This window comes from Meriones unguiculatus, chromosome 5, assembly GCF_030254825.1.
Source record: "Meriones unguiculatus strain TT.TT164.6M chromosome 5, Bangor_MerUng_6.1, whole genome shotgun sequence".
In the NCBI taxonomy this organism is placed as follows: Eukaryota; Metazoa; Chordata; class Mammalia; order Rodentia; family Muridae; genus Meriones; species Meriones unguiculatus.
The window spans coordinates 17501-30000 of NC_083353.1; the positions used below are offsets into that span (position 1 = coordinate 17501).

Genomic DNA, 12500 nt, shown 5'->3' on the forward strand with positions numbered 1-12500 from the left:
GGAGCGGCGGGGCGGAGGAGCGGCCGGCGACGGCCACCCGCGGGAACGACGGATCCGCCACCACCGCCGACACCACGGGGGGCGGAGGCGCGGGACGGTCACGGGGGACGGCGGGGGCGGAACCGGGAAAGCCACACCCGTCGGAGCCCCCCGCGAGACCCGTCGGAGCCCCCCGCGAGACGGACACGCCCCCGGGCGCGACACACCGCGCCTATTTGGCCACGGCAAGAAACCGCGCCGGCGGGAACGGCGGGGGTCCGTGGGCGGGACGGGGCCTCGGCGGGCCCCCACACGCAACGGCAGCGAGGCGCAACGCCGGGGAAGAGCGGGATCGCCGACCCTCCCTCCGGGAGGAGTCCGGGAATAGACCGGGAGCGGGCGGGAGAGACCACCCCAACGGGGCGCGGCGGGAGATCTGGCGGCAGCCGAGCCTCGGCGAGAGCCGGAGGAACGGGGGGGACCCGTGAAAACGCCGACCGCGTCGCGGGAGAGACGGGAGGCGAGACGGGAGAGGTCGGCGAACGGCCTTAACCCGCGCGGGGGGGGGGTTAACCGACGGGGGGAAGGGCGGAGAGACCACCACGGCAGAGGAGGGCCGCCGAGACCTCGGGGAGAGGAGGAAACATCGACCGGAGCCCCCGCCGCTACAGGGCGACGGGGCCGGAAGAGCCCCCAGACGCACCTCGGCCGGCGGACCCACCAAAGACGGGTAAACTGCAGCCGCAAGCCCCTTCTCCCCTCGCGGGGGGCCGGACGCACGCGGGAGACCTCCCCCGGCGCCACACAACGTCCACACGCAGAACGCGGCCGCAGCCGCGGGGCCGGGACCGCCCTCCAACTGCTCCACCCGCACACGCCGAGCGGCCTCTCCCGGACCGCGCCGAACGCCCGAGGCGCGACCGCGCGTGCACGGGGCGACCCTCCCCCCGAGGGGGGCACGGGTCCCGGCCAGCACGGCCGCGGGGGTCGGCCCGGACACGAGGGAGCCGGCAGCGGCGGGCGGGGAGGGGGAACGACACGGCAAGGACGAGATGCCGGCGACGGCGGGGGCGACGACGGGAACGGGCCCCCTCACCCGAGCACGCACCGAGAGAGAGGCCGCCCCCGCCCTGGCGGCGACCGGCCGAACACCGGGGGGCGAAAACGGACGGGAATCACACCGCTCACACTCCGGGAGCGGTCCCGCCACACCCGCGGCGCCGAACCGAGTCGACCCCAGAAACGACGACGGCCCCCCCCAACGGGGAGCCCCGGGGAGACGCAACGCGAGAGGCTGCCGAACGCCGACGCCACCGCCGCCGAGGGCCCCTCGAGCGGGAACGGGACCCCCCCGACGTCCGACGACGAGCCGGACGCGGCCGACCGCCGTCTCCAAAAGGCCGCCCCCGAGAGAGAGATCGATACACCGCCGAGACCCGGACGACCCCGGATCCCCCGGAGGGGGGAAAGGTCACCCGCGCTCCCCCAACCGTGGGAACGCTGCCGAGGAGGGGGGGCGAGCGGGACGACGCCCCGCCACACGAACAGACCACAACGCACGCACCACGCGCGGCAACGTCCAAGTCGCGGGAACGGCAAAGACGGGGACGCGCACGGGAGGGCCGCACGCGGCGGGCGGCCACGGGGTGGGGGCAGGGGAACAGGGACGGGTGGGACCGGGAGCCCACCACCGCCCTTCCGCTACCCGTCCCGCGGCGCCCCACGGGGATGGGATGGGGCAGACCGCGCGCGCGCGGGGGTGCACACGCGGCCCTTCCACCACCGCTACCGCCAACCTCCGCCACGAGAACCCAACACTCCGCGACGCCGGCATGACGCCGAGCTCTTGCCCCGCGTGATCCCTCCCCGGACTCGGAGCGAGGAGGCGCGGGCCGCGGTAGGCGAGAGAACAAAGCCCCCGGAAGAAGCCGGAGGCCAGGCCGAAGCTACGCGCACAGAAAGGCGGTCAGGGCGGGCAGCCGGCCGGAGGCCATTCGGGAGAAGCCCCACCGGAACACAGCACACGCCCTTTCTTCTCCCCGGATAGCTAGAGAAGGAACGCTTTCTCACCGAGGGCGGGGCATACCCAACCCGACCAAGCACCCCCGGCCGCGGCCAGCCGGAGAAACGACGTGCGTGCGGGCGTGACGCTCACACAACTCGACCTCCGTCGAGCAACGGGGGGGAAGACACGCACGCGGGGGGTCTGCGTTATGGCCCGCCTCCCGGGACACGCCGAGGGCACACGGCACGCAACGACGCGGTGGACGCTCACCCGACGAGGGGCCCCCCCTCTCGGAAACGGGCACCCCAAGGAGCCTCTCACCGGCCTTTGGGTCATTACACTCGACCCCCCCTCCTCCTTCTCCTCTACCGTGTCTCCCGCACCAGCGGAGCGGGCACGGACCCACAAGAGGGACGGCAAACAACGGGAACAAGCCACGCACGCCGCAAGCAAGCAAAGCCGAGCACAGGAGGCGCCAGAGGGAACGGGAAACGCCACCGCCGCTCAGAAGCGGGCACCTCGAAGTCCTGGGACGCTCCAGGGGCACCGCGAGGATCGCAAAGAACGAGGCGCGCGCACACCGACCGGGAGCGGCACGCGACGCCGCAGATGAGCCACCCTCCCCCGGCCCGGGGAAGGGGGCTCAAGGGGCCACACGGGCAAAACGAACCCACACGGAGCCCCACGCACTGCAGCAACGAGTGCGCGGGCACGGGGCTCAGGCCGGGCAACCGCACCCTTGCCTTCCACACACCACCACGGGCGGGTGGGGAGGAGAGACGAAGGGCCCGCTGGCAGAACGAGAGGAGCGGGCGCCATTCACAATGAATGGCCATTCGCCATGAATGTCCGTCCCTCGCCTGGCGCGGCTTAGGCCCCGGCCCGAAGACGGCACGAGAGAACCACATCGATCAACCAGGAACGAGAGAGGGGTTGGAAACAGAGCAAAGCCGCCTTCGGGAAGGCAACGACCGAGGATCACACACGGGCAAAGCCAACAAGCGAGCGTACGTACGGGGGAAGAGCACACCAGAGGTGGCCGGGGAAGCTGCCACCAAAAAAAAAAAAAAAAAAAAAAAAAAAGTGCACTCGGGAGGCACAGTGGCAGAGGAGACCGGGCCACAAACCAGCAGCACAGCCCACAGAGACTCGGGAACCCAGCGGGCAGATTTGGCAGAGGAAGAAAAAAAAAAAAAAGAAAAATTAAAAAAAAAAAAAAAAAAAGTGCACTCGGGAGGCACAGTGGCAGTGGGGAACGGGCCACCAATCGACATAGCCCACAAGAGATTCGGGAACTCTGCAGGGAGAGAAAAAAAAAAAAAAAAAAAAAAAAAAAAAGCACCGAGGGGGGCCACACAAAAGCCATCAGTCCCCCTGGCCCACAGGCCCAGCCACTCCAAACGGTAAAGGGCGACGACAACCACGACAGCGGGAAAAGCCTGACACGCAAACACAGCAAACGGCAGCCAGTGACGAGTCGCCCAGGCGGCCTCAGGAAACTGCAATGCCCCAGAGAGCAAGAGACAAAACAACCCAGCAGCCTTGGGGGAAGACAGCAACCCGAGAAGGCCATCGTCCTTTACAAGAGTATGACCAAAGGACAGCGTGTCAGCATATATCTCCAGGTACAAGATGGACAGATCACAAAGACATAAGTCATGAGCCAAAGAGACGGGGAGTAAGTCACGAACCAAAGGGAATTCCTGGAGGTCATGCCCGTTGAAATGTCCCCAAAATGTCCCCATAAACAAGAGAACCGGACCTCAAAGGAACAACTGGTCGACCTCATAAACTTGAGAGCGAGAGGAACATGACTGAAAGACAAGCACCCAGCAAGGGACCTACAGGACGCCGGGAACGCAGCGCTCGTAGAGTAAAGGAGGCGGGGGGGGGGGGGGGGGGGAGGGGCTCCGAGGCTCCGCGGATTCGGAGTCGGGACGGGGACAGTCGTCCAGTTAGGCCGGAGACACAGCATCCTCTCGGGCACGGGGTCCAGAGTCCCTCCGCTGGGGACGGAGGACTCTTGGAGAGAAGGCGGAAGGGGGGGGGGGGGACTCCGAGGCTCCGCGGAGTCAAGAGTCGGGCCGGGGACAGTCGTCCAGTTAGGCCGGAGACACAGCATCCTCTCGGGCACGGGGTCCAGAGTCCCTCCGCTGGGGACGGAGGACTCTTGGAGAGAAGGCGGAAGGTGGGGGGGGGGACTCCGAGGCTCCGCGGAGTCAAGAGTCGGGCCGGGGACAGTCGTCCAGTTAGGCCGGAGACACAGCATCCTCTCGGGCACGGGGTCCAGAGTCCCTCCGCTGGGGACGGAGGACTCTTGGAGAGAAGGCGGAAGGGGGGGGGGGGGGACTCCGAGGCTCCGCGGAGTCAGAGTCGGGCCGGGGACAGTCGTCCAGTTAGGCCGGAGACACAGCATCCTCTCGCTCCTGGGATCCAGAGGCCGGCCGCCAGGCTCTCCAATTCAAAAACGAGCCTGGGTCGCCCCGGAGGCGACAGCTATAAGCCTTCTGGTCGACCTGCCTAAGCCTCCCTCCCCACATACTCGCTTTGGGACACCACTGTCACCTGTCACCTCCGCCAGTACTCTCCGGGTCCAACACTGTATACTCAGAGCGTTCTGAAACACGACACAACCCCCGGGACGCAGCCGCCTGCTCGCCGGGGCTCTCGTCACCCTGTCTGGCTCGTAGCAGGCAATCTGCTGTCCTTGTCATCCACCGGGAACCGGGCGCGTTACAGAAAATTGTCACCGCTAGGTGTCACCCGACCACCATCTCGATCGTCCAAGGCAGCAGCAACACACTCACAGATCGCTCACTAGCCGCACAGCCAGCACTCCGGGGCTCCGGTGGGGTCCTGCCTAGCTCTGGCGGACACGCAAGCACAGCAGAAGCACAGCAGAGCAGCTGTACCCACCACCAGAGTGACACAAACGGTGGCCGTTGTCCCGCCCGAACAAAGCAAACGCGGGCTGTTCTCCTCGGGCGGATCCCTCAGGCAGCCAAAACGAAAGTAGGACGGGAAGCTGTGCAAACAAGGCGAAATCTTACGCTCGGTCTCTAAGGGGGGGGGGGGGGGGGGGGGGAGGGGTTTCCAGTAAAAGCGGCAAGTCTGTGACTGGCACAATTAGGGGAAGGTGACATCCCACCTCGATGTGGGGGAGGTAAGAAGAGGCGGCCTCAGTTCCATGCCAGTTAGGCCTCCTTTTACAAAACAAACACACCAAACCAAACCGCCTCGCCGCCGCTTGTGGCCGCCACCACCGCCACAAGCTTCCCCCCCCCCCCCCCACCTCCGTTGTTCATTCTCGGACTAAATACACAGTTAGAGCTGATTAAAATAGTAGTGGAGTAATTAAAATTTCCGTTTTTGTTTTTTTGTTTTGTTTTGTTTTATCTCCAGGACTTCGCTTTATATTTTGCTTGGTTTTACACGTTCGCACGTTTGTCAGGGGAAAAAAAAAAAATTAATAAAGAAAAAATAAAAAGTAACTACTTCAGAGGAAGGTCTCTTTTTGTCCAGGATGACTATTACTTGCGATGTTGCCGGAGATGTTCTTCGGATCCTTCTCTTTCCAGCTCCCGGGTGCTGGGATCACAGGCATGGCCAGCACCCCCACGTTTGTTTATGTGGTACCGAAAGGATGGTGCCCAGGGGCCTTTGAAGCACCCTAGGCCAGGGCTTCCCTTTCCCCTCATGTGTCCAGATCGCTGAGGCTTGCTGGCTACCAGATAAAATTAAACCAAATCTAATGTGATTCCAATCACGTAACAATGTGACTAAGCAGGCCCCGTTAAGATTAAACCGGATTATCGGGCTCAAGTCTCCCAAGTCCCGGGTAGAGTTGAACTACCCTGAGCGGGGAACCACGTAATCTCCTGTTTCACGATTGTCCACGAAGACGGCAGCCGTCACGGATCCTGACCTCCGCCACTATGGCGGCAGCCATGTGCCATACTCTCCAAGGCCCATTTTCGTTCTAGGTTGACTAGCCTGCCCACCCACGGGACCAGGATCTGGACCGAATATGCGCGTGCGTGCAACTCCTAATCTACACAGTACCCTTAGTGCAAGAAAAGAAAAACAACTCCCTGTCTTTAAAAAGAATAAAAGAAAAACAGGAAAGGGGGAAAAAAAAAAAAGACGAAAGGCCCAGCCCGGTCTCCAGTGTGAGTTCACCAGGACTACACAGAGAAGGCCTTGACTGCACAGAAAACACACACACCACACAAAAACAAACAAACAAACCAACAAAACTGAATTCCAGCACTTGGGAGGCAGAGCGGGAACTAGGCCATAGGTCACCGATTCCAAAACTAAGACTATGGAGTCCTCCCCCGCCCAAGGATTCGCCTGGAGAAAGCCCAGTAATATTTAACCATCACCCCTAGCAACGGCTACTCAGCGAATAACCTGGGACTTAACCCAGGTGTTCTTTACAAGAGGATGAGTAAAACAATTACGGTTTTGCCTGGGCGCCCCCCCCCCCCCCACAAACATTTTCCCCGGGACACCCGATGATGCCTAAGTAAGTACCAATCAATCCTAAAATTTTCCCACACCTTGCTGTAATACTAAACAGAAACCCTCCTCCCCTTGAGCTCGGGGCTCTACTCTCAACTGCTGCATCGGTGAGTGTGAGGGGCGCCCCCCCCCCCAGCTCCAGCTGGTCATTAAAAAGACCCTACTTCGCCTGCGTCGTCGGAATCGGCTCCTCGGTGGTCTTTGGGGTGGGTCGTCGAGACAATACGAGATGTGACCTCGACCAGTCTGTTGCCTCTAGTAAGCTGGAGGGCATATCAGAAAAGAAAATTCCTAAAAACAATCATTCTTACAGTCTCCATTTAAGGAGACTATGTTTCTCCTTTATCTTTCTATTTTTTTTAATAATTTATTTAATTTTTATTTTATGTGCATTAGGGTGAGGGTGTCAGATGCCGTGGAACTGGCATTACAGACAGTTGTGAGCTGCCATGTGGGTGCTGGGAATTGAACCTGGATCCTGTGGAAGAGCAGGCAGTGCTCTTAACCACTGGGCCATCGCTCCAGCCCCCTGCTTTATCTTTCATTAACATATATATATATATATACATATGTGTGTGTGTGTGTGTGTGTGTGTGTGTGTGTGTGTGTGTGTGTGTGTAAAACAAGTCTTGCTTTGCTCCAGTCACGCCTTGTTAATACTACTACAGAAGACCAAAATAATACATAATTTCTTCCTGTTCATATATATAAGCACTAAATAGCAAACTGAAACACTCAGACCATGGAATTAAGTAGGCTAATTGAAAATCTTCACCTTCCCCTCATTCCTCCAAGTCCAGTCAGTCCCCCAGTCTCATCCCTAGCTCTGTATCTGACGTTCTGCTGTGGCCTTTCTAGTCTCTCTCTCTCTCTCTCTCTCTCTCTCTCTCTCTCTCTCTCTCTCTGCCTCATTTTACCTGGTTTTTACACCCAGTTTTCTACCAGAAGACACACAACCTCTACATGCTCCTAAAAGCCAGAGAGAAAACAGAAAACAAAGATCAAACGACAAAGATAAAACCAGATATCAGCTATCAGCACCACCTAGAATTACAGTCTTCCCAATCCTAGATGCCTACACCACCAATGCCAGCCAGGGCAATATGTCTCCGCTAGAGCCCGTCAACAGCGAAGCACAAGAAGAAAGACCTTCCTTAAGATAGCCTTTACAAATATGATAGAGGTCCTTCCTAAAAGAGAACATTAAGAGAGCCTTTCAAGAAATCTGTGAAACCACAGACTGTGGAGGGAAATGAATCAAACACCTGAAAAATAAAACAGAGTAGATAAAGAGAACCTAAACCGAGGGAATTTCCGAAAGTGGGAAAACAAAACAAAAGGGTAGGGGACTCAAATAGAAACTTCAGAGGCAAACCTGGCTAACAGATTACAACAGATGGAATTAGAGAATCTCAGGCATTGAAGGTATATCATAGAAAGAATAGATACATTGCTCAAAGAAAATGTTAAAGAAGAAAGAAAGAAAGAAAGAAAGAAAGAAAGAAAGAAACAAGGAAACAAATAGAAAATCCAGTTATGAAACAGCCAATAAATCAAGGATATTGAAAAAATACAAAGAATATTTTCAAAAACAGATAAATTATAGAAGAGAATGTCCTTAACCTACCGAAGAGGCTTTTCAAAGCAAAAGAAGCACACAGAATACCAAATAGACTAGACCAGAAAAGAAAATTCCCTTGGCGTTGTACTAGCCAAAACAGTAAACCTACAGAAGCCAAGAAAGCCTATTAAAAGCTGCAAGGGGAAAAGACGGATCAACCTATAAAGGGTAGACCTAGCGGAACTGCAAAAGCTCTAAAGGCCATAAGAGCCTGGACAAACTCTAAGCTATCATCACAGATGCATGCGGGGCCGGAGAGATGGCTCAGCTCTTCCAAAGGTCATGAGTTCAACTCCCAGCGAACGACCACATGGTGGCTCACAACCACCTATCAGGTGAACCGATTCCCTCTTCTGGCAGATGTAAATGCAGATACAACACTCGTATACATAAAATAAATCAATCTTTTAAAAATTAAAAAAAAAAAAAGGTGTCACGGGTGCTAGCAGCCTAGAGTACTAAACTCGATGAGACTCGCAATCGCTAGAGATGGAGAAGATGAAGTGGTCCACGCACACGATCGCTTAAACGCAGAAAGACGACTCGACGAAAAGGAAAGGGAAAAACTTTTGGGTTTAACGTTTCATCTTTCAGGGCCTGGAGAGATGGCTCCTGGAGAGGGAAAAACTTTTGGGTTAACGTTTCATCTTTCAGGGCCTGGAGAGATGGCTCCTGGAGAGCGCTGTCGGCTCCTCCGAACGGACCCCGGTTCAATTCCCAGGACCCACATGGCAGCTCACAAGTGCCTATAACGCCAGTTCCAAGGGATCTGGCACCCTCACACTAACGCACATAAAATACGAATTAAATCAATTAAAAAAGAAAAGAACAAAACAAAACACACAGCCATGCATGTATCAAGGAAACCCTGTGTGAAGAGGAAAAGAAACCCCCCCACCAAAAAAAAAAAAAAAAAAAAAAACAGAAACAAACCCAAACCCCCAAAAAAATCCAGAGCTTCTTTGTTTTTAGTTTTTTTATTATCTTATTGTCCGTTCAATTTAATGTTAAATTATAGTTCTCTGACTCTCTGTCTCTCTCTCTCTTTGTCTGTCTGTCTCTGTGTCTCTCACAGACACACATACACAGAGAAACAGATAGAGAGAAACAGAGAGAGACAGAGAGATTGAGATTGAGAGAGAGAGAGAGAGAGAGAGAGAGAGAGAGAGAGAGAGAGAGAGACACGAACACTTTCCAAACATCTGTTTAATAAATATTCACGCATCGATAACCTCGTTAGCTTCCGGAGAGTCGTGAGAACATCTCTTGTTGAAAGCACCGTGAATGCTAAAGAATATGTCCTTTCGTCTTTTCTAAGCGTGTTAACGTTTCTGCGAGAAACGATCAACTCCAAGAAGACACCTAACTTTTCTTTAAGGTGTTTTCACTCACACACACACACACAAACACACACACACATCTTTGAACATGTCAGTACACTATTGTACAGCTGCTCCCGAACGCACTTTCCAAACATTTGTTATATTATCACTTATAGAAACCAAAGCACGTGGGATACGGTGGCAATGTTACTCCTGGCCACGGTGGGTGGTTTTTTTCTAGCAATGAATCACGCTGAATGTCGGCAGAAAGCAAAGAGAGCCTTTTAACCAAAGCTCAGTATGCACACAAAACACTTGTTTGGGGTGTCCGGATACCTCAGTGAACTTGTTAGGTGTCTTGCATGGATGAAATCACTCACTCCTGGGTGAAAGCAGAGTGAATACAGCCACGTATCAGGATGAAAAGGAAAGAGAATAACAAAGAGAGCTCCACGCCATTCACTCCTCATGATTCGTTTATTTTATTCATGCACTTACTCGGTTACTTAGTTACTTAGTTTTTTTGAAACAAGGTTTCCCGAGAAAGGATACCATCTGCAAAGCAGGCTTAAAACCCAGGGATCTGCCTGCCTCTGCCTTCAGGGTGCTGGGCCTGCCTAAAGGAATGCACCACCACACCCAGCTTCTCTTCCTTGTATTTCTCTAATTCCAGGAAGACATCTTTTTCTTCTTCTTCTGGTTTATACTCTTTATCGTATATTTAGTTCAATTTACAAAAGACTCTCTCTCTCTCTCTCTCTCTCTCTCTCTCTCTCTCTCCTCTGTGGTGCGTGTTTGAGAGAGAGAGAGAGAGAGAGACAGAGAGAGAGAGAGGGGATCTCTGTGTGTGATGTGTGTCTTTCTTTCCCTTCTCTCCCCCCACCCTTGCTTCACTGCCTAGAATTAAAAAAAAAAAAAAAAAAAAACAAAGAGCTTGAAAACAAACAACAGCAACAACAAAAGCAGAAGCAGGCCTTATCTTTGTTTCAGGGCCAGACTGGTCTCCAGAACCAGTGGCAGGACAGCCACGCCTGTAACAAAGAAACCCTATCGAGAGAGAGAGAGAGAGAGAGAGAGAGAGAGAGAGAGAGAGAGAGAGAGAAGCTTGATTTGCTTTTAATTTCTCGTTACCTTGTTTAATCTTAAAATATAGCTAACTCTCTGTCTCTCACAGACAGAGAAAGCAGAAAAGTGCTATATCTAGCTTAGTAGAGAAGAGCGCATGAATGTGTTTTCAAGGTAAGAACAGAAAGTCAAAGCACAGCGTTTCGAACAAAGTCCAGGAAAGTATGTAACAGTGTTTCTGAGCTATGCTGAGAAGAAACAGAAAAGTGATCTATCTATCTATCTATCTGGCATAGTACAGAAGAACACATAAAACGTCTCTCCAAGGTAAGAACGGAAAGGCATAGCACAGCGTGGCGAACTAAGTACAGGAAAATATGGAACCGCGTTTCTGAACTCAGTTGAGAAGAAAACAGAAAAGTGATACGTCTAGAAGGTGAACCGATTCCCTCTTCTGGCAGATATAAATGCAGATACAACACTCGTATACCCAAAGTAAATAAATCTTTAAAAAAAATTAAAAAATAAAAAGACATCACAGGTGCTAGCAGCCTAGAGTACTCAACTCCACGTCAGTCGCTAGAGATGGAGAAGATCAAGGGGTCCACGCACACGGTCCATTACACAGAAAGATGACACGATGAAAAAAGAAAGGGAAAAAATGACTCTTGGGACCACATGGTGGCTCACAAACCATCTATCAGGTGAACCGATTCCCTCTTCTGGCAGATGTAAATGCAGATACAACACTCGTATGCATAAAATAAATCAATCTTTTAAAAATCAAAAAATAAAAAATAAGAAAAGGTATCACTAAACTCGATGAAACTCGCAATCGCTAGACATGGAGAAGATGAAGTGGTCCACGCACGCACACGATCACTTAAACGCAGAAAGACGACCCGACGAAAAGGAAAGGGAAAAACTTTTGGGTTAACGTTTCATCTTTCAGGGCCCGGAGAGATGACTCCGTGCTTAAGAGCACTGTCTGTCGGCTCTTCCGAGCGGACCCGGGTTCAATTCCCAGGACCCACACGGCAGCTCACAAGTTCCAAGGGATCTGACACCTTCACACTAACGCACATAAAATACGACTATATCTCTGTCTCTGTCTCTCTGTGTGTGTGTGTGTGTGTGTGTGTGTGTGTGTGCGTGCGTGCGTGCGTGCGTGCGTGGGTGTCTCTGCATTTGTGCTCTGCATTGGTGCTCGGCATTTGGAGGTTCACAAATCGTTCCCTAAGAAGCATGTTTGTCTCTCTGCCTAAGCTTGTTAACGCAGACTCCTAGTCCAGGTAAAGCAGACTGTCCTCACATTCAACCCATCATCTCTGGGAAAATCTGAAAGGATGCAGCCGGGCACGGTGACAGAGCGATGCCGGTCCCGGGAAGGGGGGATGGCGGGTGGATCAGGAGTTCGAGGACCGGGAAGCAGCATGTTAAGAGGTAGAGGGTCAGCGAATGCGAATGTAAATATCTACCAGCAGTGGATGTGCTCGTTGTTAGAACTGCAATCCAAGTATCAGCAATCCAGCAGTTAGCCTGTACAGGCCAAGCAGGCCTGACTCGAGTCTCCAAAGGAGCCCAAGTCCTAGCTAGCAGTTCAAACTGCCCTGAGCAGGGAACCGCGAGCCTGGCTAGGGGTCCACGACCCAGCAGCGGCCACGATGGGGCCTGGGGGGGTGGGGGTGGGGTCGGCGGAGCGGGTGCTTCTTGCCTGCCTGCCTGCCTGCCTGCCTGCCTGCCTGCCTGCCTGCCTGCCTGCCTGCCTGCCTGCCTGCCTGCCTGCCGGGGGCGGTGCGGCTAGCGCCTCAGAGGATGACCAGGGGACAGAGGCCAGGCAGGGTGAGTGAGCTTTGAGCGAGTGGCCAGCGCGGGCAGCGCAACTCGTCCGAGGTCACCTGACTCACACAGCAGCAGCCAGCTTCGGGCCACAGCAGAGCGCACAGCCCGCGCAGCAAGCGCCGGTGGGAAGGAGACAAAAGTA

At 54.6% G+C, this 12500-nt stretch overlaps 1 protein-coding gene across 1 annotated transcript in view; it reads left to right on the forward strand.

Moving 5' to 3' along the window:
- The window catches only part of LOC132654345 (collagen alpha-1(III) chain-like), a 3048-nt gene extending 236 nt beyond the window's left edge, over nucleotides 1-2812 (forward strand). The window contains exons 1-3 of the mRNA XM_060384563.1: nucleotides 1-307; nucleotides 368-1876; nucleotides 2027-2812. The exon at nucleotides 1-307 is cut by the window's left edge and continues 236 nt beyond it. Of these exons, the coding sequence (XP_060240546.1) occupies nucleotides 1-307; nucleotides 368-1876; nucleotides 2027-2812 (2602 nt within the window). The remainder of the gene's footprint in view (nucleotides 308-367; nucleotides 1877-2026) is intronic.
- The last annotated feature ends 9688 nt before the right edge of the window (nucleotides 2813-12500 follow it).